Source organism: Mirounga angustirostris, unplaced genomic scaffold (genome assembly GCF_029215605.1).
Source record: "Mirounga angustirostris isolate CCGP_5_RB_7025 unplaced genomic scaffold, mMirAng1.0.hap1 SCAF_3, whole genome shotgun sequence".
Taxonomy (NCBI): domain Eukaryota; kingdom Metazoa; phylum Chordata; class Mammalia; order Carnivora; family Phocidae; genus Mirounga; species Mirounga angustirostris.
The window spans coordinates 138,183,902-138,210,051 of NW_026991711.1; the positions used below are offsets into that span (position 1 = coordinate 138,183,902).

General features: G+C 44.2%; 1 protein-coding gene across 5 annotated transcripts in view; it reads right to left on the minus strand.

The window, feature by feature from the left end:
- Positions 1 to 26,150, minus strand: part of WIPF1 (WAS/WASL interacting protein family member 1) — a 119,158-nt gene that overhangs the window by 8,739 nt on the left and 84,269 nt on the right. For 3 of the 5 annotated variants that reach the window (XM_064586729.1, XM_045868552.2, XM_064586728.1), the window contains 4 exons: positions 15,781 to 15,869; positions 11,308 to 11,437; positions 6,194 to 6,343; positions 2,562 to 3,332 (listed from right to left, as the gene is read on the minus strand). In XM_064586729.1, the coding sequence (XP_064442799.1) occupies positions 2,562 to 3,332; positions 6,194 to 6,343; positions 11,308 to 11,437; positions 15,781 to 15,831 (1,102 nt within the window). In that variant the 5' untranslated portion in view covers positions 15,832 to 15,869. Of the gene's footprint in view, positions 1 to 2,561; positions 3,333 to 5,567; positions 5,820 to 6,193; positions 6,344 to 11,307; positions 11,438 to 15,780; positions 15,870 to 26,150 lie in introns of those variants that run through there. The other 2 variants (XM_064586731.1, XM_064586730.1) reach the window with 2 other exon arrangements.

The following is a 26,150-nucleotide window of genomic DNA, read 5'->3' on the forward strand; positions in this document are numbered from 1 at the left end:
CAAAATACAGATGGCCCTTGATGATCTCTCACAGGATCCTTGTGGGAAGGGAATGTAAGTTGGTAGGAATTTTCTAGAGGTCAATTTGGAAGTACCTATGAAATTTATAAATTACTATGCATACCTACCTGCTCACCAAAATATTCCATTTTGGGGAATTAATCCAAAGGAAATACATAGAAATGTGCAAAAATGTGTAGCTATGAGAATATATTCCCTGCATTATCTATAACAGCAATAATCTAGAGATGGTTCAAATGATTAAATAAAGGTAAATTTGTAGCATCTAATGTTATGCAGCCATTAGAAGTCAGGCTATACAAGAATAGTTTAAAATCCTATCAGAAGATGTTACTGAGATTGGTAAATAAAAAGCAAATAACCAAACAGTATGTATACTATGATACTGATTTTGTAAACATATATATATACATATATGTTTACATATATATGTGTATATATAAATACACACACAAGTTTTACTTATTATTTTTCTTTTCTTTTTTTTTTAAAGTGAGCTCTATGCCCAGCGTGGGGCTTGACCTCATGACCCCAGGATCAGGAGTGGCATGCTGTACTGACTGAGCCAGCCAGGCACCCTCTCAAAACACACATTTTAAAAAGACTGAAAGGATAATAAAAAATGTTATTAATGATTATTTTTGGGTAGTGGTAGGATTATAGATCATTTTTGTTTTCTTCATACTTTTCTGTATTTCCCATAATAAACAGGCATGACTTAAGTAATCGAAAGAAATAATTAATGTTACAACTATATGTCACAGTCTGTCCTATTTTGGGGAAGATTTAATCTGTTGATTTGTCCATTTGGTAGAGCCATGCAAACAGCTCCTCAGTCACTTTGGGGGAAAACCCATAGCTGTTGGATAAGAAGAAAACACTGCATTTCATTCATCTATCTGTTCTCATTTGTTCTTTGAAGAATACTTAATGAGATGCTATGATGTATAGGGATTGGATTGAAGGGATTAGTACTAGCTTTTTATATTTGTAGCCTACTGTCTGAGGCAGAGTGGTCTGAAGTAGTGGTTCTCAAACTTTGTAGCACATTACAGTCACTGGGGAGCCTCCAGATATCTTGATGCCCAGTCTGTAACCCAGAGCAATGAAAACAGACACCCTGGGGAAGGGACCCAGGCACCACGGTTTTTAAAGCTCTCCAGGTGATTCTAGGCCATGGTCACCTTTGAGGACTATTGGTTTAAAGAGTGGTGTTTAGGGGCGCCTGGGTGGCTCCGTCGGTTAAGCATCTGCCTTCACCTCAGGTCATGATCCCGGGGTCCTGGGATCGAGCCCCGCATCAGGGTCCCTGCTCGGCGGGGAGTCTGCTTCTCCCTCTGCCACTCCCCTTGCTTGTGTTCTCTCTCTCTGGCAAATAAATAAAATCTTAAAAAAAAAAAGTGGTGTTTAATTAGGTTCTTGAGGTCACAGGGCAAAAGGTTAGCTTCTCCTAAAGAAAAAAATGCCCCATTTCCAGGCATCTTGTATATAATAATAAGGTTAAATTAAGAACGTAGATGGTTCTACTGAACCCATCAATAGCCACTGTGAAATAAAAAGCACCTATTATAATTAGGAGACAGTACAAGCTCTAGGGAATCCTCACTTCATTTCATAAAGTCTCAAAGTTCTTCCCTTAGATCCATCTTTCTCAACCTGGGGTGTGGGGCACAGATGAGCTTCAGAAGGGCCTTCAATCCCTGAAATAGCACGCAGATTTTGAGTTTACGCTTATGAGCATTTTTATGAACAAAAGGCCTCTACCTTTACCTGATTCTCCAAGGGATCTTTGTGCCAAAGATGTTAACAGCAAAATGGACTCTAACACTTGTCTGTAATGAGCAGGGAAGGGGCCTCAAAGCTTGACAGATGAAGAGCAGGACAGGAAAAGTTCATTAGCTCTTAAATAGCTACCCTTCTTGTTGGAATAATGGGTCGCTCTTGCGGGAGATGGGAATTTAGTTCCCCAATTAAGGCAGGTGAAATTCACGTTAGGGAAGGCAGGGCGTAGAGTGGTGAGCACATTTCAGAATGGGAGGTGAAAGTTCTAGCCTCTTCTTATTAACTAGCTGGTGATCATCTGACTTTATAAGTTACTCAGTCTCGGGGCACCTGAGTAGCTCAGTGGGTCAAACATCTTCCTTCAGCTCAGGTCATGATTCCGGGGTCCTGGGATCAAGTCCCACATTGGGCTCCCTGCTCACTGGGGAGCCTGCTTCTCCCTCTCCCTCTGCTCCTCCCCACCTGGCTCGCTCATACTCTCTCTCCCTCTCTCTCCAATAAATAAATAAAATCTTAAAAAAAAGAAAAAAAGTTACTCAGTCTCCTCATCTCTAAAACGCAGACAGAAATAGCAATCCCACTTTCCTCAGAGGCTCACATGAGGTCAGGATGAAGTGAAACACGGTGTCACTTAAAAGATTAGAGCAGTCTGAGAGTTCACTTAAGCTTGTGTTGGACTCCCTTCACTTACATGATGACTAGTGACACTCGGGCAGGCTGGGCTGTCGGAAGACAAATCATACTGGGTGGTGACATACCTGATCTGCCTGGTGGGTCCCTCACCGGAGGAGGGGGTCGCTCACTGGGCGGGGGAGGAAGAGGGCCCGTTCGTCCTGGTGAAGGTAAGGGGGTTGTAGACGAAGTAAGGGACAAATTCCTCTGTGGGAGTCTTGGGGTTTCATCAGTGCCACTGGAACCTGGAGGCAGGGGGGGAGGGCCGGGCCTGCTTGGTGGCGGTGGTGGAGGTGGGGCCTGTGAGGAGGAGGAAGGCCTCGGGGTAGAAGGCACCGGGGGCTTGCTGTTCTGAGGGGGAGGCGGTGGGACCGCTTCCCTGTGGATGGAGGGCCTGTTGCCCACTGGAGGAGGCGGAGGGGGGGGTTTGTCATCCAAGGCCCTGCTGGGGGTTGGGGGCAGGGGAGGCCTGTTGGAGAAGGGCAAGGAGGAGCTGGAGGGTGTCTGGCGGACGGAGCCTCCTCCAAAAGCAGCACCTCGGTTTCCAGGGAAGGGGGGAGGGGTTGGCCCAGGGCTGGGCTGCCTGGGGGCCCCAGGCACTGGTGGGGACCCCCGGTTGTGCAGATTTGATTGAATGGGTCTCGGCGTAGTAGGCACTGGAGGGGGAATGCTATCAGGCTTTGAGCCCACGTCGGGCCTCAGGGGAGGCATTCGGTTCCTCTGAGGCTCTGGGGGACCACTTCTGTGGCCTGGAGAAGGCACAGGAAACCTCCCTGGGCCACTTGGGGGAGAGAAAGGCTTGGCAGATGTGGCTCTTCCTCCTGGTGGCAAAATCGGGGGTCGGCTTCCTCCGGAATCTGAAGAACAGGGAAAAAAAAATCCAGTTAGAAAATGAGGACTCCCTCTCAAAGGAAATCAGAGAACTAGAGTGTATTCTCAGCTAGTGGAAGTCCTCTCCTAGATGCTATAAAGTAGAGGTAACTATTATTTATATAAATTGGGTTCTGGGTGGTCCTTCCTGGAGGCAGAAGAATAGATCACACATTCCTGTGTACCTGCTACCTCCAGATCCTACAACCTGTTGGCTTTCAAAAGGATTTTGGAGAGTCCTCTTGACATTACGTGTGGGCAAGAACCAGGATTAAGTTGGAAACGGTTCGGGAGAGATCCCCATTCATCATGAGAGGAGAAGAACAGGATGGTGTTGGTACATGGGATTTCTGCTAATGATTTTCTTTCTCCCTGTCACCATCCCTGTCCTCCTGTGGCTGTACCTCTCAGGTTTGAAAAAATAATTTAGCCAAGTTAGATGAAAAATTAGTTATCCCAACCTAAATCTCCATTCGGGAGGGCTTACCTAGTCTCTTTGAATGAAATTCCCAAGAGAAGGGGGAAAAATGTAATGGAAGAATTGTAATTGAAATAAGAAAGAAGAAAGGAAAAAGAAACAGTCAGAGTTTGATTGAAAGACTCGACACCAGTGGTTGGTCTTAATCTGCAAAGAAGCAGGCAACTACACAAGTTTTTTTCCTTACTGAATCAACTTCCACTTCAACATTGGCAGGACAGAACAACCCTATTACATAATTAATATTAAACTGCTTTGGTTCAACAAAAGGAACCAAAGTTATGGAAAAATTCAAACCACCACCCCAGAATCTCCTGGAACCTAAGGTAATTCTCCAAAAATGGTAAGCCTGAAAACTTCTACCACTTCAACCATGAGCTAATTAATGTACCAAATATTTATTGAGTACCTGCTACATAGCAGCTATTATTCTAGATGCTAAAGACAGAAGAGTAAACAAAACAGAAAAGATCCTGCTCTCCTGTGCTTTACATTCTTGTGGGGGAGATAAATAATACACAAGCAAACATAAATATTTTCAGATAGTTATAAGTACTAAAAAGAAACTAAAATAGGTCGATGAGATGGAGAGACCAGATAGATGGGGTGGCTGGCTGGGGGCGGCTTTTCTGAAGATGTGACATTTGAGCTAAGGCCAGCCATAGAAAGACGGGGAAGAAGGTGCTTTAGGCATAGGGTCAGCAGGTGCAAAGGCCCTGGGGAGGGAATGAACTTCAAGCTGAAAAACCGAGGCCTGTGTGCCTGGGGTACAGTGAGCACGGAGAACTTAGCAAGTGGACTCTGAGTGGCCAGCGAGGGCCAGGTCATAAGGAGCCTTGTAAACCAGAGGACTTCAGATTTTTTTTTTAAAGATTTATTTATTTATTTGAGAGAGAGAGTGAGCGAGAGAGAGAACCTGAGCAGGGGGAAGAGCAGAGAGAGAGGGAAAAGCAGACTCCCCACTGAGAAGGGAGCCAGATGTGGGGCTCGATCCTGGACTCTGTGGGGCTCGATCCTGGGACCCTGGGATCCTGACCTGAGCCAAAGGCAGACGCTCAGCTGACTGAGCCACCTGGGCACTCCCGGAGGACTTCAGATTTTATCCAAGGCACAATGAGAGACATTTGGATGGATTTATACAGTGGAGCAATATGAACTCTAGAGAGAATTTCTTATTTCAACTGCAGTACTAGAAAAACACTATTTCCCTCGACTGTGTGGTATATTTCTAGGTCACCAACTTGTGATAAATTGTATCTTCCAAGTTTGGATTGAAGCTGCAGTTATTAGCCATGTGTACATCACACGGACAGTGTTCACTATGTGGATGGTATACTAGGCTGACATACACATCTGGTACACCATTTTGTGCACTGATTTAATTCTATCCTCATTTTATGAATTTCTTTCCAGTTGTCTTTTGCCTTAATTTTTTCACCTATTGTTAAGTACTGAATGTCTGCATTTGTCAGCTGCCTCAATCCTTTTGGTGGGTTTTAAATAAGTAAATTTAAATGTAGATGCAGGTCTGGCGAGACAGAATCTCTCATATTATTGAGTATCTTTCTAGATTTTGACCATCCAACGCTAAATAGTCAGCTAACCCTGAGGATTCAGTGGCTTTATCTTCATGATTGTGAGAATTTCATACTTTCCCAGCAGACATTAAACGATCATAGAATTAGAAATAAAAGTCTTCTAACACAACAAACATTAATACCAAAAGATTTATGGTAAAACTTACTGAGCCTCATGCACTTTGTAAGGTTTTTTATTTGGGCATGACCAGGTTCAATTTTCCTCTCTGCCATTAGGTTCAAAGACAATCCCATAGGACTCATTTCCATGTGTCCCTGCAGAGAATATTTAGAATCACTGGCCCTCAAATGCCAGATGTCTGTCATGCAAAACACCTTTTTAGATTCAGTGAGATTTGTAACTATATTCTGTATAACACGCTCCATAGTGTTTTGGAAAGTGGCTCACAAGTATTTACTATACTAGACAGCTGGGTCGGGCTACCTCACAAAGAAAGGTGAATTTGCCAGGTCACCAGGCAGACTTTTCCAGGGGTGGCCAGTTCCATTTGTTCCTTCTTTTTCTTCCCACTCTAGCTCCCCCTTTAGAAAAGTACAAAAAATACAAGTTACCCTAAGGACACTGGGCAAATATTTAACAGCTCCATGGAGCTGGCTGATTTTGATTTAAGAAAAAAAAAAAGATGCTAGAGTCTCTCTTCTAAAACGGTGTTCCCATCTCAAGCGATCTAAAATGTTTTAAAGGGCACAGGGCTTTAGAAGGGATGCCAAGCCTCCAAACCACAGAACTCTGCCTCATCTTGTTACTAAGAGAGAAAGAAACTCTCCTTACCACCATCCCTGTTGGCTGTGGATCTCAGCTTCGGCATCCCAGCCTGGAATAGTCCTCCCAAGCCAGGAGGGCCACCCCCTCCAAAACTTCCGCTGCCACCACCACCTCCACCGCCACCGCCACCGCCACCACCACTGGCTCCTTTAGGTTCTGCAGAGGGAAGCAAACACACTCTCTTCACCGCGGATGAAACCACCACCAGAGGACAGCCCGAGCCCAGGGACACAACAGACAATGCCTGTCAACCAGGGAGCGGGCTCGAACTGGGCCTATGGCGGACTTCTGGCGCTTCATGAAAACGCAGGATTTTTTAAAAATTTAATTTAATTTTATTATGTTATGTCAGTCACCATACAATACATCATTAGTTTCTGATGTAGTGATCCATGATCCATTGTTTGTGTACAACACCCAGTGCTCCATAAACGATTCACCCTCCCCCTAGCCAGAAAAGGACAGGTTTTGTTTTTCACTCCGGGCCAGTCACAGGCCCCACGGCAGGAGAATCGGTAATAGATGCCGCCTTGCCCCATGCTCCCTGCTTGGCTAGCTGCCGTAGGAGTTACTATCTGTATCCTAAGATTTGGCTAATAAAAGAATCTTCCAGGAAAGCAAGTCCCAAGGGAGGGGGAGATGGAAATAAAAGGTAGAAGAAAGGGAATCGTAAAAACAAAGGGAAGAAAATAAAAGACCCTGTAATTTTACTCCTTGGAAATATACACTATTTTGGTGTATTTTTTTCCTGTTCGTACTTTTTTATTTTATATATTTTTTTCTCAAAATTAAGACCAAATTCACTAAACAGCTTTTAGCCTGCTCTTTTCACTTAACACCTTATTTTTAGCATTTCCCATGTCATCAAATATTCTTTGAAAACATGAGTTTAAGGGGCTGCATTGTGTTTTAGAGCATGAATATACTGTAGTTCTTTTGACCATCTACTTATTTGATGGCCTTAGGGTTTGATTTCAATTTTCTTTTTTTTTTTAAGATTTTATTTATTTATTTGACAGAGACAGAGATAGCGAGAGCAGGAACACAAGCAGCGGGAGTGGGAGAGGGAGAAGCAGGCTTCCCCTCAAGGAGGGAGCCCGATGTGGGACTCGATCCCAGGACCCTGGGATCATGACCTGAGTCGAAGGCAGACGCTTAATGACTGAGCCACCCAGGCACTCTTGATTTCAATTTTCTAATATCCTAAAGCCCAACAGTAGGCTTAAACATTTTTAAAAACTCCCTGTAATTGAAGATGATACAAAGATTTTGTTTTATTTTGCATTTAGTTCCTCAAAACTGTGGAAGAGTCTGAAATGGGCAAACAGACAAGAATGACCAAAAAAAAAAAAAGAAAAGAAAAGAAAAAGATTACTAAGTATCCTGTCTAGCCTTTTGGGTTATTTCCCTTGTCTATGAGCTATTTTACAACTCTGTAAGTTGTAGAAAAACTGATAATAATTGTCTATAGACATGTAAAATTGTTGTGTTCAATAGCATGCAATTGATTACAGATGGGTTTACCTATCTGTAAATTCATTTCAGCTCTGATGTGTTTGGTACTTTGAACTCTCCTTTGCAGTGGTAACATTATGCTGTTTCCCTCAGTCATTAATGACTTAAATAAAATATTTGCCATATGTTCGTTTTAAAGCTGTATGAGAGCCATGATTATAACCCTCTTTGAAAAAGTGTCTCATACAATTTATGATGTATGTATGGTTGTATTTATGAGGATAAACATTGTTTAAAGTTCTACCCCTGGAAAACCTTCTAGAGTCTTTGACAAGCAGTACATGAAATCTACAAATCAAGAGGGGAGGACTGACACTTTTATGATATTTAGATTATATGGAAACATGGTATATTCTCCCATTTCTTCTGGTTCATTCAGTCAAGTTTTATAATTTTCCTGATATGGGTCACCTACTCTTCTTGTTAAGGTTACTTCGATACATTTTTGTTTGTTGAAATTGTGAAAGGGATGTTTTTCCGCTTTTGTAATTGGTTATCATTGGCATCAGAAAATTTCCTTTGACATCTAGTAGACCATTCTGCTAATATTTTCTAAATTAATATTTATAAAAAATTTATTATCTTGGATTTTCTACTAGACATATGGTCTGCAAATAATAAAGGTTTTGCTTCCTCTTGTCTAATAGTTGCATATCTTATCTTAGTTCTAGTTTATATAAGTAATTACTTTGATGGCTGAACTTGCATACGATATAAATTACTAATATTGTTACAGGCAACCATAGTTCATTTTTAATGAACACGCCTTTACCCTGGAATTACTGACACTTTAAGGCAGGTAATTCTTTGTTTGTGGGTGGCTGTCTTGTTCTCTGTAGAATGTTTACAGCATGCCTGGCCTCTACCCACTAGATGTCAGTAGGAACCCCTCCTTGGCCAAGTTGTGACAGCTAAAAATGCCTCCAGACATTGCCACGTGTCCCTTGGGACACTTATAGATAGCTTTCTTTTTGTGTTTGTGCCACCTTGGTCAAGTTTGAGGTTAGGACCATGCGAGTCTCATCACATCTATCAGATAGCTTTCCATTTCTTCCTATGTTTGGGAATGATTTGTATAGCATTTGCATGAGCTGTTTCTTAAAATCTGGAAGAACTTACTGATAAAATCGTCTGGCTCTAAAGCTTTTTAGAGAGAAAGTCACTTGATAAAGTGTTCAACTTTAGTTTTGCTCATTGGAGCTTCATGAGTGAATTTTGGTAAGTTTATGCTTTTTGTTAAAAATTAATTTCTTTAAGATTTTAACATGTTTTAGCATATAAATTCATCACAGTATCCCTAATTTTGAAAAATCCACTTTGAATCTCTTACTAATCTACATTCTGAGTCCTACTTCTATTCATTTGCGTTTTCTTTTTTTCTCAACTAATTTGATCCTAAGCTTGTGTTAGCTCTGCATTTTTTCTAGGTGTGGGGCCTTCTGGGATACCTATGGGAGCTCTGCCGATAGAAGAGATAATCTGATAGTGAACTTGACAAGGATTACTTCACCTAACAAATCAAATTACAGTAACAATTTCCAGAAGTATATGCAAAATGGCTTCCCTATAAAATTACAGTTTTTTTTACTAAATTATTACCAATATTAATAATGCCCTTGACATTCAAATATTACTCACTAATTAATGATACATTTTGGAATAACGCACTTAAACAAGATACCTTTACATGACACCGAACGTTCAAAGAGACTGATGCACTATCAGACATCATTCACCAGTTTTCTTAACCTGGACCATTTGTGCATCTTTCAGAGACAGAAGGTAAAGTAGTTGATGACAGCTAACTGGCTCACGGTCATTTCCTTAGGAATCACACTGTAGGATAAGCCTGGATTAAGAGCTTTATCATATATAACCATGGTCAACATTCTGACATAGAACCCAGGGAGGCTTCAGCTGCAAACAAGTACAAAACGACGGGTGGACCTTTGCCGCTTGCAAAGAGCCTGTGACAACAGAACAGAACGCCGTCCGTTAAGCGCACGGACAACAGGGCATGTGCTGGGTTGCATCTTGTGTCCATGAAGCAAAGTACGTTCCTAAACATCACTGAACAGCTGGAAGGGAGAAGAACCAACATTTCTTTCCATTTAATGGCAGGAGAAGTGGACCCTGAAGAATACAATGAGTGTCTAATAGTGGATTCAGGAATACGCCACAGACTGCCCCGTGTCCTTCAGTATAGTGGGGAATTCACGTCTACTTCTCTCGAGCTCTGGGTTCCTTCTCCTGGGGGAAAGAATGACTGAGCTCTGCCCCAGAGGCCAGCAGTCTGGGGAACGCCTCTGGCCCCATACCTGGCACCAGGACTCAGACAGCTTTGGACCAAGGCTCCCCAGAGGTAAGTGGTGCTGGGCTCCCCTCAGGGAGAATTTCGTGACACCAATCAGGAGGACTAAGGGATTATAAAATAAGCAGATCAGTGTTGGGGGCATTTTGACTAAGAGGGAACTGTGTCAAGTCAAGAGTAAAAGACCCCATAGTTCCTCCTGGAGGTTGGTGTACCTTCCCCTGCAACACATAGCGTGACAGAGCAGAGCAACATGTAAAAGCTTTTGTCTTGGTCTTCCTCTTTTCCATTTTCCTCCCACACCAATGTTCTCACCTAACTCTGAGCCTTCTTTCTTCTCCACCCATTAGGCACTTTTCCTAGAAATTCTTCCTGAACACTTCTAATCCTCGACTTGGCTAAAATCCTGCATCACTGTTCACCGTCTACAAAGCTCCCTCTGGTGATTTTGGAAAGTCAGTCTGTTTCCTATGGAGTCCAGATGGGATCTGGGTGTAGGATATATTCTGGGGACATCTAGCTGGCAGTGGAAAGGTCTAGGAATGTGAGGGGACAATTTCAAGGACTGGTTATTAACTACCAGTAGATTCTAGTCATGATACATTTTCATTCTGTTGTAAATGTTAATAGGAGTTCTGTGTTGTGGGTACCTGTTTGTTTCTACATACCCTGCCTTGTTCTAGAAAGTATCTCAGACTTGCGATGGGCAGATAAGCAAAGTTGTGATCTCATTTCCTCTCTCTCCCAGCTCCTGAAAATCCTGTCTTACACCTGAATGACACATCCCAGCCCACAGAACACTTTTGCATTGTCTCGTCTGTGGCTCACAGCAACTGTGAGGGCGGCACACCGGGCATTATCTCCATTTTACATCTGAAGACAATAAGGCTTAGAGATGGTAAGTGTTGGATGTGCCAGAACTCGAACCTACATCCTTTGATTCCAAGGCTGGGGCTCTTTCCATATTTCATGCAGCCTTTTGATCTGTGGTGCAAAGAGTAATGGGTTAACTTCCAGAAAGTGTTGTGAATAATTCAGAGAATCGCTGCTGTGTGTGCCTTGGACAAAGAATTATTATACTGGCTTCCTGCAGCATTAGAGGGAACCCAAGCCGGAGCTGTGGCTACAATGAGTGATACAGTCCCTTATTTTGCTAGCTTTGCAGCTGTTGTTAACCAAAAAAAAAAAAAAGAGAGAGAAAGAAAGAAAAGAGAAAGAAAAAAAATCTTTTTGGAAGGTTGATTGTTAGGCTGTAAATCACTTATCTCCATGGAAAACAGCTTTTTTCACTTACTGTCCAATATTGGTGCACTCCTGTCATTGGTGACTGTCTTCTTCAGTTTCTTCCCTTTGCTGATATCAGAGAGAAGAGCATTTCTCCCAGCCTGTTCTGACCTATTCAAGGTAGGTTTTTCCGTATTGGCCTAAAAGGAAACCATGCAGACTTATATTCATTTCTTGAATTAAAATCATCTACTACAACACTCAGTGGGGACAGCTAGAGTCCTGGAAGCTTATGATCGAGGTTCTTGGCAATAGGTTGTAAATTCTCCACAAGTTTTAGATCCGATGTCATTCTTTTTAAGACCCAGACATTTGGGAACAGATGCAGATGCAGCAATAAATTACATTCATTTTTAATGCAGGAAGAGTCAGTCCCTGATAAAAGTCTCTAAAAATTCAGACCACTATCTGGCCGTAACCAACAGAGCCAGGGTTGGATGGCTCGAAACGAGAAGGGAATTTTAAGTCTGAGAGGATTCTGCTGGATACTACAAGGCTTCCTCCCCCAGAATGTGCCCTGAAGAGCAGCTTCTCTCTCCTAACCTTCAGAGCTAACCTGGAGGAAGGGGAGAATTGTCTCTAGCCAAAAGGGTCAGCTGTATGTGTTTTAAATCCATCAAAATTTTAGAAAATAATTCCCTCTGTCTATATTGCTGAAGATTTTTATTTTTCTTTTGAATTTAGGGCAGATTTGAGGTGTAATTTACATACAGCCAAACCGCTACTTTAGTGTATAGTTCTACAGGTTTTGAAAAACATACACAGTCCTGCGACCACCACCACAATCAAGATCCAGAACACGTCCATAACCCCCCAAAGTGCCTGCATGCCCTTGCCTAAGGTGTTTCTCATATTTAATTCCTTTGAAAGCTTAGCTCACAGAGATTGCAGAGTGGACCAAGGTGCTGCTTTAAAATGCTTAGGTATTTTTTCATTTTTCAGAATTCCTGGGAAAGATCTGTACTATGAAATTGGGATCTCGCTTCCTCAGGGTTATTTTAGGGAGCGGGGACACTGAGAGCCCAGCACACAGGACTTGGAAGTAGTAGGCATGTGCCTGGGTCGGACACATGGGGAAACTGGCTTGGTCTGGCCTGGAGACCCAGGGAGAGCTGGCTTCCCCAAACCCAGAGGTCCTTCCAGCAGGCCTCAGAGGCCTTCCAGGCTGGCCCCAGCCCTTCTGAAAGGATCTGGTTCTAGAGGAGCCGCTGAGGGGCGCAGGAAGTAAAGCTGGGGCAGTTTAGCTTGATACCTCACCCAGCGATTTATTATCAGAGTTAGAGGCAGAGGGAAAGCTAAGAAAAACGCTGAAGCAGGGTACACAGAAGCTCTGTGTTAAGCTGAAGGGTCCTGGAATAATGATAAAGTATTACTTGCTCGTAGTAACAGCAGTTAACATTTATATAGCGTTTACTATGGGCCAGGCACTGTTTTTAGCACTTTTATGTGTATTAATTCAATTAGTCCTCATCAGCCCTGTGAGTCATTATTTCCATTCTAGAGACAAGGAGGTAGAGGCACAGGGACGTAAAATCATTTGCCCCCGTCACCCAGCTAGTCAGAGGAGGAGCTAGGATCCGAACCCTGGCGGTGTGATTCCAGAGCCTTCCCTGTAACTTGACAGAAGGGTAAATGTGGGATCTAAAATGCCCCTTGCCCATGTTGGGGAGCTGCTGTTAAAGGGTACAAGCTTACAACCAGAAGATGAGTAAGTCTTGGAGGAGTACAGCATGGTGATTATAGTTAACAATATTGTATTATAAACTTCAAAGTTGCTAAGAGACTAGATCTTCAATATTCTCACCAGAAAAAAGGAATGATAGTTATGTGATATGAAAGAGGTGTTAGCTAAAGCTAAGGTGGTAATTACATTGCAATATAAAAATGTAGCAAACCAACATGTTGTATAACTTAAACTTCCACAACGTTAAATGTCAATTATATCTCAGTTAAAAAAGGTAACAAAATGCCCCTTCCCCACCCGCCTCCAACACTCCCCTAAGCAAGCCTGTTAATATTAGCAGCTTCTCAGCACTTTCAAAAGTGCTTTTTACATGTACGGTTCCCGTTTGCTAATGGAGTCATTTTCTATTGCTCTGAAACTTGTTTTTTCAACTTGACGACACATCTTGGACATCTTGGAAAGAGAACTTTTAAAATTACCTACTGTTTTCATTTTAAGGATGAAAAAAGTCTGAGGCCCAGAGAGGTTAAGCAACATGTCCACCCCGGCTCTCTTAACCTTGGGTCAGCAATTTTCACTGGCCTCCTGTTATGCCTCCAAATTTATTTTGATGCCTGACCTCCTTGGGTGCTAATTCCTCTCACGTGGCAGTCCAGAACCCTAACTGAGCTGTCCCACCGGATAGTGCCCTATGATGGCCACCAACCCACCTTTCCCTTTGCTCATCTCTTTATCCTGTTTCTCTAGGATCTTGCTTTTAGTCACATAATAATGGATAGAAATGAGTTGATAGGATAAATTTCAGTCATTCTGGTACTACTTGCATATCTCGTATGTCTTCTCAGCTACCTGTATTATTATTTATTTGTATTTTTCATTAAGTCAGTTCATGGTATTATTTATACTGTTTTTCACTGAATATTTTCTTTTAAATTAACTCACTATTAAATCCGTAGTTTGATGTGCTAGTTATAAATTTTAGAACACACATTAAAATCAATACATGAGCATTAAAATAAAAAAAAAAATTAAACCACATACTACCCAGCTAGTGGTATATACAAAACCACACTTTTGGGGAAATATAGATAAATAAATCCCGCTATGTTAGCCAGATCAGAACTTTTCTTTCTTTCTTTTTTTTTTTTTTCAAGATTTTATTTATTTATTTGAGAAAGAGCACAAGTAGGGGATGGGCAGAGGGAGAGGGAGAAACAGACACCCCTCTGAGCAGGGAGCTCAATGTGGGGCTTGATCCCAGGACCCTGAGATCATGACCTGAGCTGAAGGCAGACTCTTAACCGACTGAGCCACCCAGGCGCCCCTGGATCAGAACTTTTCAAACTTACCTGAGTGAAGGATCAGTTTTTAAATTTTTTTTTTCCAATTCATCTTGGACTGATACTTTTTTAAAATAACAATTAATTATTAGAAAAATGAATTATGGGGCCCCTGGGTGGCTCAGTCAGTTACACGTCCGACTCTTGATTTCGGTGCAGGTCATGATCTTGGGGTCGTGAGATCGAGCCCTGTGCCCTTGCCACTGGGCAAGGAGTCTACTTAAGATTCTCTCTCTCACCCCTCCTTCTGTCCCTCCCCCTTCCTGCTTGCACATGTGTGTGCATGTACTCTCTCTAAAAATAAATAAATATTTTCAAAAAGAATAACAAATTACTTAAAAAAGAGACACACAAAATACAATCTTAGAAACAATAAATATAACACTATTGTCAAATTGCTGTGTTTCTTAATGCTTACTCTTAATTTCTGTACCTGTCTCCTTGGGGCCGCTAACTAACAGCTGGAGGACCACACTGAGTAGCAACAAGCTAATTAATTGTTTGTCCTTCTAACTAGGTTCCAGGCTCAGATGGGCTATATAAATGTGTCCTGTGGAAGCCTGTGCAAGAGACTTTTCCTCTCTGAGCCTCAGTTTCCCCAAGTAAAAAGGACCCATCACTGTGAGGCTTCTCAGAAGTGAAGCCTTCACATGCCAAGGGAGGTAAGGGGCAATGGGGTGCATCTGGGAGCCTTTCTGTATCACCATGTGGAGGGCTGCTGGCTTCCTGTAAGAGGGTGCACTATTTTCTGAGGACAGGTCTATCAAGAGACCAGTGAAGAAATGCCTTTGGAAAGTTGACATCTAAATGTAAGGATAGATTTAAAGATTTATTTATTTATTTGAGAGAGAGAGAGAGAATGAGTAGGAGGGGCAGAGGGAGAGGGAGCGAGAATCTTAAGCAGACTCCACATTGAGCATGGAGCCCTACACGGGGCTCAATCTCATGACCCTGAGATCACGACCTGAGCCACAACCAAGAGTTGAAAGCTTAACCGAGTGAGCCACCAGGCACCCCTGCAAGGAAAGACTGAAAGAAGGATGTGAGTGTTGGAGGAAGTGGGGATGCGGGGTGGTGGACAATAGTTGCCAAAAAAAAAAAAAAAGAGTGGGAAGAAGGGAAAAGTCAGAGAAAAACAAAGAGTGAGTCTGCAGGAAGCGTGAATGACTGCATTTCATACATAGACCTGGGTTTCTGGACTGTCCTGTCCAGAAGTTGTGGGAAGGAACAGGATGTTTCCGTGACGGACCTGACAGAGGAAACCCCACTGACGCACCTCCCACACGTGTCTGACAACTGGCCCTTCAGGGTCTCAGGCTGGCTTACTTGCAGCGGGAAAACCTGCCCTATGGTTTTTACGCCAGAATGCAAATACATGCAAAATAAATGCATATGTGCCAGGTTTGACTTCATCTGGTCCGCTTCTTGAGCCAGCAGCAGGTGGCAAGGGGCCACTCACCAGAGCAAATGTTGGTGGGGGTGGGGGCGCTGGAGGGGGTGGGACGGGCATCTTGGACAGCTACACTTTCAACAGTCTTGCTGGTCAGTCTGTAAAAACAAAGCAAAAAGAAACAAAACTTGGTCATGTATTAGACTTTTTAGTAATACTCTATTCTAATCTTCCATCCCTCCTTCCCACCAAAGTGACAGCTATTCACATAGGCCAACTTTGTTTTTTAGATTTATTTTTTTGAGAGAGGGGGTGGGGGGGCAGAGGGAGAGAATCTCAAGCAGACTCCCTGCTGAGTGCAGAGCCCATCGCAGGGCTCGATCTCAGGACCTTGAAATCATGACGCTGAGCCAAAACCAAGAGTCCGACGCTTAACCGACTGAGCCACCCCAGTGCCCCCAGGCCAATTTTTATAAGGGGTGTAATCACCTTTACAACATTTGCTAAGATGTTACTCTTCTGGAAGGATCCTAGCAGGGGAGGTTTCTGAGCCCAAATGCCTTAAGATAGTGGAAGCAAAAGTGGTGCCTCACACTGCTCAATTCCCTTACCCACCAAAGCAGGTCCGGGGAATGACACCTGGAGGGACCTGCACCTGGAGCCCACGTAAGCTGGAAGGTGATCAAAAAACCGCTAGAAATGTATCCTGGCAAATCTGATGTGCCCCTGGCTTCTCATTTCCACCACGACATCCTTTCTTCCTCTCTACTCCCACCCACTCTGCGCCCATTGGTTTTCTTCTTGCAAATGCCTGGCATTCTCCTGGGTCTGGGCACGCACTGTAGGAATGCAAAGGTGAATATTTTTCTGGTCTTGCCCTCAAAGGTCTTACAGTCCTCCAGGGGAAGAAGGAAGGAATAAGGTAAGGCAGGCAGGTAAGATGGGCAAGGGGCCCGGATCCCATCTTTGTGCTACTTGGCATTTCCTTATAGGATCGAAGTTTTTTAAAAGAGGGAAAAAAAGAGACGAGGTCCAAACCTCTGAGTCTGAGGCTGTTTACTGGAAATACACTTCATTAGAAAAGCTTTCTGCATAGTGTGACGGCTCTGGAAACAAGGGGAAGCCAGACTGTGGCCAGCTGGGAGAGTGCAGGGAAAACCAGGCCGAAGGGGGCAGCCTGGCAAACATCAGGGGCTGAAGAACCTACAGGGTGAGCGAGGAAGCTTCCCAGCACTTCCACCAGCCATGACCATGACCCCGCCCCGTGCGAGTCCCGTCCCTGAGTCCCAGGTCCCAGCACAGGGCTATGCGCTCTCACCCCCAAGTAATCCTGGCTCCTCCCACTCAGTTCTCACTATTCAAGTGTGGTCCCGACTCAGCAGCAAGGGCGTCACCCCGAGCTGTTAGAAATGTCAAACCTCAGCCCCTCTCTCCACCCACCGAATTTGTTTCGGCACTTTAACAAGCTCCGGAGGTGACCCGTGGGCACTAAAATTTTGAGCAGCCTGTTGTAGAATGTGAGCCTTAAGCCAGTGCGCAGCCTGGGACACGCCCCACCTGAACCACACGGAACATGTGTCCTGAATTTCAAACAGCAGAATTATCTTCCTTTTGTTCTCCATCTCTCTTAATGGAAAAAAATTATTTTTATTTAGAATTTAAAAAATTCAGCTCAACCACGAAAAGTTAATGTGGAAAACTTACACCTTGAAACATTACTTTCTTTTTTTTAAAGATTTTATTTATTTATATGACAGAGAGAGACAGCGAGAGCAGGAACACTAGCAGAGGGGAGTGGGAGAGGGAGAAGCAGGCTTCCCGCCGAGCAGGGAGCCCGACGTGGGGCTCGATCCCAGGACCCCGGGATCATGACCTGAGCCGAAGGCAGACGCTGAACGACTGAGCCACCCAGGCGCCCCGAAACACTGCTTCCTATTCCAGGGCTGCTAGATGGCTTGCTTCCCGTGAACAGACAGGGAAGGCAAAACCTAAAAGGACCTGGCTGGACCTGTGAAGGCTGCGGGAGGCGGAATTCAGACCGTTTGGGACAGTCGTTCCAAGGCAACCGCTGAGAAGCGAAGCTGCGAAAACGCCGGCAGCCGCAGCGGCCCCTCACGGACGGTCCGCGGGCGCGGGCGCCTGCCGCGTCTCCAACTCCGCCGCGACGCTGCCCACCAGCATGGGCCCGCTCCTCTCCCAGGGCGCACCGCGACTCCGAGGACCCGAGCAAGTCACTGGAAGACCGTCTTTCATTCACAGCAAGTCCTGCCAACCCCTGGGCTTTCCCGAGCAGCATTTTTGGGCAGGGGAAGAGCTCACTAGTGTGAAAGCTCAATCTGGTTTTCAGTAAGAGACCGGCTCAGACAAAGCTTCTTTGAAAACGTGTTCCTTCCAGTGGCCTTCTCTGCGTGACACCAGTTCATCACCTGTGGGGCCAAGCGGGCCGTGTGACCAGCGCTGAGGGCCTGCGCTAGGAAGCCTGTCCTGGGGCAGGAGGCACCCGAGGCCTCACCGTCGCACGTGTCCCAGGACCAGGAGGAAGGATGGGGATCGGAAACTGGATTCAGGTGCAACGAACTGTGCAGCCAAGGCAGTGGTATTAAAGGAGCTGGAGAAAGCAGCTTACCAAGGAAGGGGGTGGCCAAGGCCGCCTGGAGGGCCCCAGGGGTGCGCCCCATGGAACAGATCATCCACGTGCTTGGTGGATGAAACCACCCTCAACCCTCTAATGCACCGTGTAGGACTCCCTCATTCACCAGCTAACCGGTCAATCCCATTTTCCTAACACCGAGCAAGGAAGGAGTGGATTCTTTCTGCTCAACGACCAGGAAGCTCTTAAGGGCCTGGTTCTCAGGAAAGTCAGTCCCCAGTTGCAAAGATCAGGTTGAACTCCTGTCCAATACATCTCAGGGGCCAGACTGGGGTATAGGGAGCCTTTCAGGGGACTTCCACCTGTCAGGCCTCTTTAATCTAGTTATACAGCTTTCTGCTGTGGCTGTTATGGTTCTGTCTGTGCACTAACTGACTTACAAATAAACCTGTGGGCCACAGAGGCTCGGCCTCCCCCCACCCCCACTCCCCACCCCAGCGGCCCCAGCTCAACCACGGGGGGAGGATCTGCGGCTGAGCGCCCTCACTGTTCTCTCCTCTCCACTGCTGTGGCCACATCCCAGCCCCCATCTCGCCTCCTCCGCCCCTCCCCTCCTCCTCCTCCTCCTCCAGGCAAACTACTCCCACCCGAGTGCTCGAAGGTGCTCACTTCAGGGGTCTCTCTGCTCCTTCCTGCTCGTCTGGCCTTGTCCAGGGTGGGGCCTTGAGGGGAGCTTTTGAGAAACCCCAGACTCCAATCTTGCCACCTTAACCGCCCGGGTCAAAGAAGACCAACTCCTGTCCCCCATGCGAGGCTCATTCCTGGCTGCCTTCCCACCGGGCTGTGAATTCACCAGCTTTCCTTCATACCTGGTCCAAGGTAGGGTTCTCACTAAATACGTGTGGAGTGAAAGAGCCAGGTATCACACAAGCAAGCCATGTGCTGGCCACTGGAACAGCTCCCAGCATCAACCCCGAGGTTTGGGCGAAGAATGAGCCCTACGTCAGAAGGGCTCGCTAGCCTTAAGTCCCGGGACCTGCTTTGCTGGCAGAGTGACTTCACCAGTGAAGCAGCACCCAAAGCCTTGGGAGACTCGGGGCTTTCCTCCTCTCATGGAGTTAACTGCCCACATCCGAACCAGAAATGGACCTTCCCGAAGGACCTCACAGCAGCATAGATCCTAATGGACTGGACATTCCTAACCCGATCCTTATACCTGCAGGGTCTGTGGACAGAATTCAAGGGTTTATGTACTTGAATGAAGAAAAAAAAAAAAGGACCTATTTAATTCCCCTAAGCTCTAACTAAAATTTAGCATATCCTTCAATTATAAATGTAGGCTGAAAACCACAGTACCTGAAACTTTTTCACTGACAGTTTTTCACGTGATATTTCCACATCATATTACAATTGTCGCAGATCTCTTTTGAAATTATGGCAGTGTTTCGATCTGTTGCTAGATCTTATTGTACATACTTCGATATAACTAGTTTCTTTTGTATCCTGTGTATTTTGTTTTATGCATCTAATAACAGTCAGAGAAGGAGTCCTTTGGGCTTTGTCAGACACTAGTGTAGTCTATGGATGAAAAAGGTTAGACTCCCTATGAGGACATGAGACCAGGGTCAGGCACAGATGATTCTGAATCTTTGCTGTGATGCCTAACAACCTGGGATAAGAGACTACCCTCTCTGGGCCCCCCCTTCCTGCCTGTGGAACGGGGTCGTGGGAGGATGAATGGAATGGTTCACGGTGAGCCCCCAACAGATGGGTCTAGATCTGTCTTCCTTGAAGGTGAGCATGGGTCCTGCTGGTGTGAGTGCTGCTCGAGCACCTGGCAAAGGAGGGACTGACCTGGCACCTGAGCCAAGGTCCTGGCTTTGCCCAGAGTCCCCTGTGGATAGAGCTGTGCAGAGCGGGATGGAGGCAGCCTGAAGACTTGGCCTTGCTGCATTTGGTTCTTCCTTTGGGAAGAGCACGGCAGGAAAGACAGCCTTGTCCTGGGGCCAGAAGGGGCTCTAGAACAGGGGAAATAACTAAGGCAGGGGTTCCCAAAATAGGGGTTATCTCTTGCATCAGAATCAGCTGTGAACTTTTTGAGAACAACATGTCCTGCCTCCCCCTGTAGTTAGGCTCCATAAAGTTGAAGGATCCCTGACCCACCATTTGCTGATTCTTCCCCTCCCACCCTACCCCCAACCTTAGCCATTGAACTTTTAAGGATATACACTTTTGACAATTAATGTCTTTTAAAGAATCATTTCCGTGTTTAAATAACTTTGACCATAGGGAGAAAAGCCAGACTTGTCTAAAATGTTCACATTGCATGTTGAATTTTATGTGCCCAAGGAAAACCACAGGGATGGAAAAGGCTTTTTTGTTTTCACACACAGTGCTATGGGTTGAACTGTGTCCCTCCCAAATTCATGCATCGAAGTCTTAACGTAACCCTAGTACCTCAGAAGATGACTGTATTCAGAGATAGGGCCTTTAAAGAGGTGATTAAGTTGGAATGAGTCCATTAGAGTGGACCCTAATCCAATATGACTAGGGTTCTTATAAGAAGAGGAAGAGACACAAGGGATGTGTGAGCACAGAGAAAAGGCCATGTGAGGACACAGGGAGAAGGTGGCTGTCAGCAAGCCTGGAAGAGAGGCCTTGGGGGAAACCAAACCTGCCAAGGCTTTGATCTTGGACTTCTACCCTCCAGAATGGTGAGATGATAAAATTCTGCTGTTTGAGTCACCCAATCTGTGTTTTCATTGTTGTTGTTGTTACAGCAGCCCTAGCAAACTAATACACAGATTTAACAATACATGTCCATCTTTTATCCATTGTAGACATCATAAGATAAGATAATGACTTTTTTTGAACTCAGGACCCTGAGATCAAAACATGAGCTGAGATCAAGAGTCAGATGCTTAACTGACTGAGCCACCCAGGTGCCCCAGGATAATGGCTTTTGACTAGAATATCCATCAACTGATTTCTCACCCAAGATATCTCTAGATTGTCATATACTGAAGAAATTAAAAATCAACCTGAACCCTGGGGTATGTGATTGACTGCCAAAATTTTATTTAATAACTGAATGAATCATTCAAAAATCATGAAATTTTAGTTGGAAAAACCACTGAGGTGAGGGTAGGGATCTACCAATAAACCTTTTATAAGGGAATTGGCACTGTGGATTAAGAGGACAGAGCAGAATATTTTGCATAAAGAGCTTTAAGAATTCATTAATTGGTTCTTCTATGTTGCCTACACACACAGACAGACACACACAATATATATATATATATCAATATTTAGAAATTCTGGAATTTCCTAGTTCTGTGAAAGAAATGGTTGACTTTGTTGGTTTTACTATAATGTTATTAGGTCAACATCATGGTTTAAAACTTATATTAGACAGCGTCACACAATGACCCTAGACCAACCAGGGCATCTTGTGGCTGAAAGCCATTTGCTAAAGATGTAATATTAGTTATGATGGACACCTTGTGAGAAAGAGTGACTTGTTCCTTCCACTTTCCATCATACAGCGGACATATTCTCCCCAGTGGCATGGCCAGCTAAAGGCTCAACCACAGCCCGGACGTCAGTCCAGACTGCCCTAGGAAACTTCGATTTTTCTCTTCAGTGTGTTCATCCAAGAACACACGATTATCTCTGAATGTAAAATGATTAATTAAGATCAAGAGAATTGGCTAGTCATTTAAGTAAAGGGTTTCTTAGTCTCATAATTATAGCCAACTTAAAAGTCATTCTAGAGCATAATGTGTGAGGCCTACATTGCAGAATGATATGAGGAGGGGAAAGATTTCCAGTGCTGTCCAGTGAAAACATCTGATAATCCTCAGAAGCCTGGCCTCTAATCCTGAGTGGGGAGTGAATCGGCCAAGTTCTATTAAGGGGGGATAAAGGCAGGTTTGTCCAGTTATATTTACCATTTTGGATTATTCAAAAATATAAAGCATTTTGCTATATACATCTTGCCAATGGTCACCCTTAAATACTATCTTACCTAAAATGAATGGAAAAAGTAAACTTTTTTTTTTTTTTGCAAAAAATTGGAATCAATAGAAGAGTATTTTATTTGCTCTGTGTGGGGGGGGTGGTTAACAGAAATAATACAACTGAACAGATCTAAAGGTCCAAATGTTCTCTTCTCCTGTTACTTTCTATTCTGTATCTTATTTTTATTTAGATTCATTTATGTTTTACTTTATATATAATGTTCTTAAGTCATTTTTATGTATGTATTTCTCACATACTCTTGGCTTCTTCAGGTTATTTTAAGATTCAGATAGATCCCTCAAAACCTCTCCCCAGAATTAATACCTCATAAATAAAGAAGTCCTTCAAGGTATCAAACTCTTAACAGAAGATTCCAAGGCTCAGCACCTCATTATGCCCTGCACTAGTCCCTGTAACACCCCTATTTTACCTGCGAGAAAACCCAATGTTTGAAGATGGAGGCTTGTCCAGAGCCTCTGAGCCATAAACAATATTGTTATCCCTTGCCACCCTGTTGTTCCTAATCCTCATACTTTACTGACCTCCATCTCCACTGAACACAAAATTTTCACTGTCATCAATTTATGTAGTGCTACCTTTAGCATCCCTAAAGATAAGGCCTGTCGATATCAGTTTGCCTTCAGTTGGGAAGGAAAACAATACACTTGCATGGTAATACCCCAGGGTTTTACTGAGAGTCCTTCTTCTTGAAAACCTTAAAAGCTGACTTAGATGACATAAAGTTTTCTGAAGGCTCTACCTTGTTACCATAGGTAGATGACTTGCTTCTCTGCTCCTTTTGCCAGCCTCTTCACTGGAGGAAAGCAGCCACCTGTTAAAACTTTTAGCCTTAAAGGGACATAAAGTCTCCAAGGAAAAATCGCAGTTTGTTCAGACTCAGGGTCTGTATTTAAGACCCCTGAGTTTGGAAAAGCACTATATTTAGATTAGGATAGACTGAGTAGTATCCTGAACTTCCCAAAACCTAAAACTAAGCACCAATTATGAGATTTTCTCAGGCTAACTGGCTACTGTCAAAATTGGATTCCAAACTTCTCTCTTATGGCCTAACCCTTATATATTTTACTGAAAAAACAACAAACCTGACCCTATTATTTGGGAAGATCAAGATGACACAGACTTGGGGGCCTTAAAGAAAAGGTTAATAAAGCTCCCTGCCCTTGGGTATCCCAATTACCAGGTTCCTTTCTTTCCTTTTTGTGAGGGGGAAGAGAATGCCCTTGGGGCACTCACCAAAAAATATGGAACCTGTCATCGAGCCATAGGGCATTCTTATAGCCAACAACTGGAAGCTGAAGCACAAGGCTAGCCCCCTTGTCTCAGAGCCATTCCTGCCACTGCCTTTTTTGTTGAGGCCACTAAAGAAACAATCACGGCTCCCCCTCTAACCATCTCTGTATCCTTTGCACAGTCGAGGCCCTTCTGAATTCTCACCACACTCAACACCTTTCAGCCAGTCACTTCACCGCCTGGGAAAATCCCCCACTAACTGTTCATCATGTCACTCTTTCTTGCTGCAATACCCTTAACCAAGCCACTCTTCTCTCCCCCTTCACTGATGAAGCCTCTCACAACTGCTCACAGCACCTTTTGACTCCCTGGAATAATTTACAGAAAACTTCTCAAATCAGTGCAGATCTTTCATGGTTTACTGATGGGTCTTATTCAAAGGGTGAAAATGGTAAATATGCTGGGCACACTATTACAACTCTTTTTAAAAGAGTTCCTTCCCTTTAGCCCAACAGGCTGAATTATAGGCTCCTACTCGGTCTTGAACCTTGGCCGAAGGCAAAACCACAGACATCTACACTGATAGTCGGTATGCCTTTGGGGATGTTATGGAAGCAGCGGGATGTCTTACCTCTAACGGAAGAAAATTACAAATGGCTCTTATGTCCAAAATTTGTTAGATGGCCATACTTTTACCAGCTGCTCTGGCTAGTGTTAAAGTCCCTGGGCATTCTACACCTGACTCCCTGGAGGCCAAAGGAAACCACCTTGCTGATGTTTCTGTTAAAAACACTGCTCTTAAAGGAACCAATCACCAAACCTCAGTCATGATCCAAAAGGATATTCCTCCAAAAAAAAAATCTCCAAAAACTGACAAGAGATGTCCAACAATTGGCCCCAGAGAGGAAAAAAACAATATTGGAAATCTAATAATTGTTGGTTCATTAAAACAGAACTCTGGCTTGAACCAAATAACAATGCAGTCCTGCCAAAGACTCTAAAATTCCCATTACTAACCGCTGTACTTGCATGAAATCCTTGGTCAACTGATAAAATGAGAGACTTTATGAAACAATAGTGGTGGGGAAACATAAGGCTGCAAAATGCAAAAGTGCACACCTTGCTTGTCCTACCTGTCTAAGATACGACCTTGGGAGTCACATCCACACTGCTCCCAGGCATTTTTTAAATGCCCCGTTGGACCGTTAGAGGTTTGGCAGATAGGTTTTACTTGGCTCCTCCCATCTCATGGATAAAAATATGTTTTAGTCATGGTTTGTATGTTTTCTTGCTGGATTGGAAGCTTTCCCTTTAGCCAGGCTACCCCCACTTTTGTGGCTAAAATCCTATTAGAAAAGATTATTCCTACCTGGGGAACCCTTCTTGAGCTCCACAGTGACCCAGGAACTCACTGACCCAGCAATTGCTTCAACAGGTCTGTGCTGAGTGGTGGGTGCCTCAGCACTTGCACTGTGCTTCCCGCCTTCAATCCCCAGGGTTAGTCCAATGCACAAATAACATTATTAAGACTCAGCTGGTGAGGTGTCTGGGTGGCTCATTCGGTTAAGCGTCCAACTCCTGATTTTGGCTCAGGATCATGAGATCGAGCCCTGTGTCTGGCTCTGAGCTCAGCAGGACATCTGCTTGAGATTCTCTCTCTCCCTCTTCCAGTGCCCCTCCCCCTCTGCATGTGGGCATGTGCACGTGCTCTCTCTCTCTCTCAAAATAAGTAAATCTTAAGAAAAAAAAAAAGACTCAACTGGTAAAATTTGTAGAGACCTTTCAAATAACCTGGGCAAAAGTATTGCCGTTGGTCCCTCTAAATCTCCGATCCAACCCTTTGGAACTCATAAACTGTCGTCCTTTGAGAATGTCTCAGGGTGCCTGATGCATCTGGCTCCCACCTCTTTTGACAGCTGATGAAAGGAGATATACTTCAATATTGTAAAAGCCTAGTTGCTTCTGTTGAAAAGGGCCCAGCTTTAATAGAACAATATCTTCACAGCTCCCAGGAGATGAAGACCTTAAATATCACACCGCAATTGCAACCCAGAGATTTCATCTGTTGGAAAAGACACCTCCATAAGAAAAGACACCTCATTGGAAGGGCCCCCTTTGGTACTGTTAGCCAACCCTTGTGCCACCAAACTTCCGGGAATAGACTCCTAGATTCACACATCACATCTAAAAAAGGCACCAAACCCTTACTGGACCTGCACACCAATTGGTGGTCTGAAAGTAAAGATTTTGGGGCACGGAAGAGGTGACAACTAACGGAGACAGCTTTCCCAAGATTGCTGCCCCAGGCCTATATATCCTTTTCTCTTTGTCACTTCTTACTATATTTTCTCCCCTTCTTCCTTGGACAGATGATGTTCTTACCCACATTTCCCAATCTATTACAACAGGAGGAAACGCCTCTGATTGTTACCAGAAACCTTGATCTGTTCAGGACCATAGTGATCCCTTAGCTTATCCTATCAGTAGTTTTGCTGGAATCCCATATGCTACTGCATGCCTAAACTGTTCCTCAGGTCCCTTTCATAAGGCTAGAATACTATATCCACACACCTTGTTC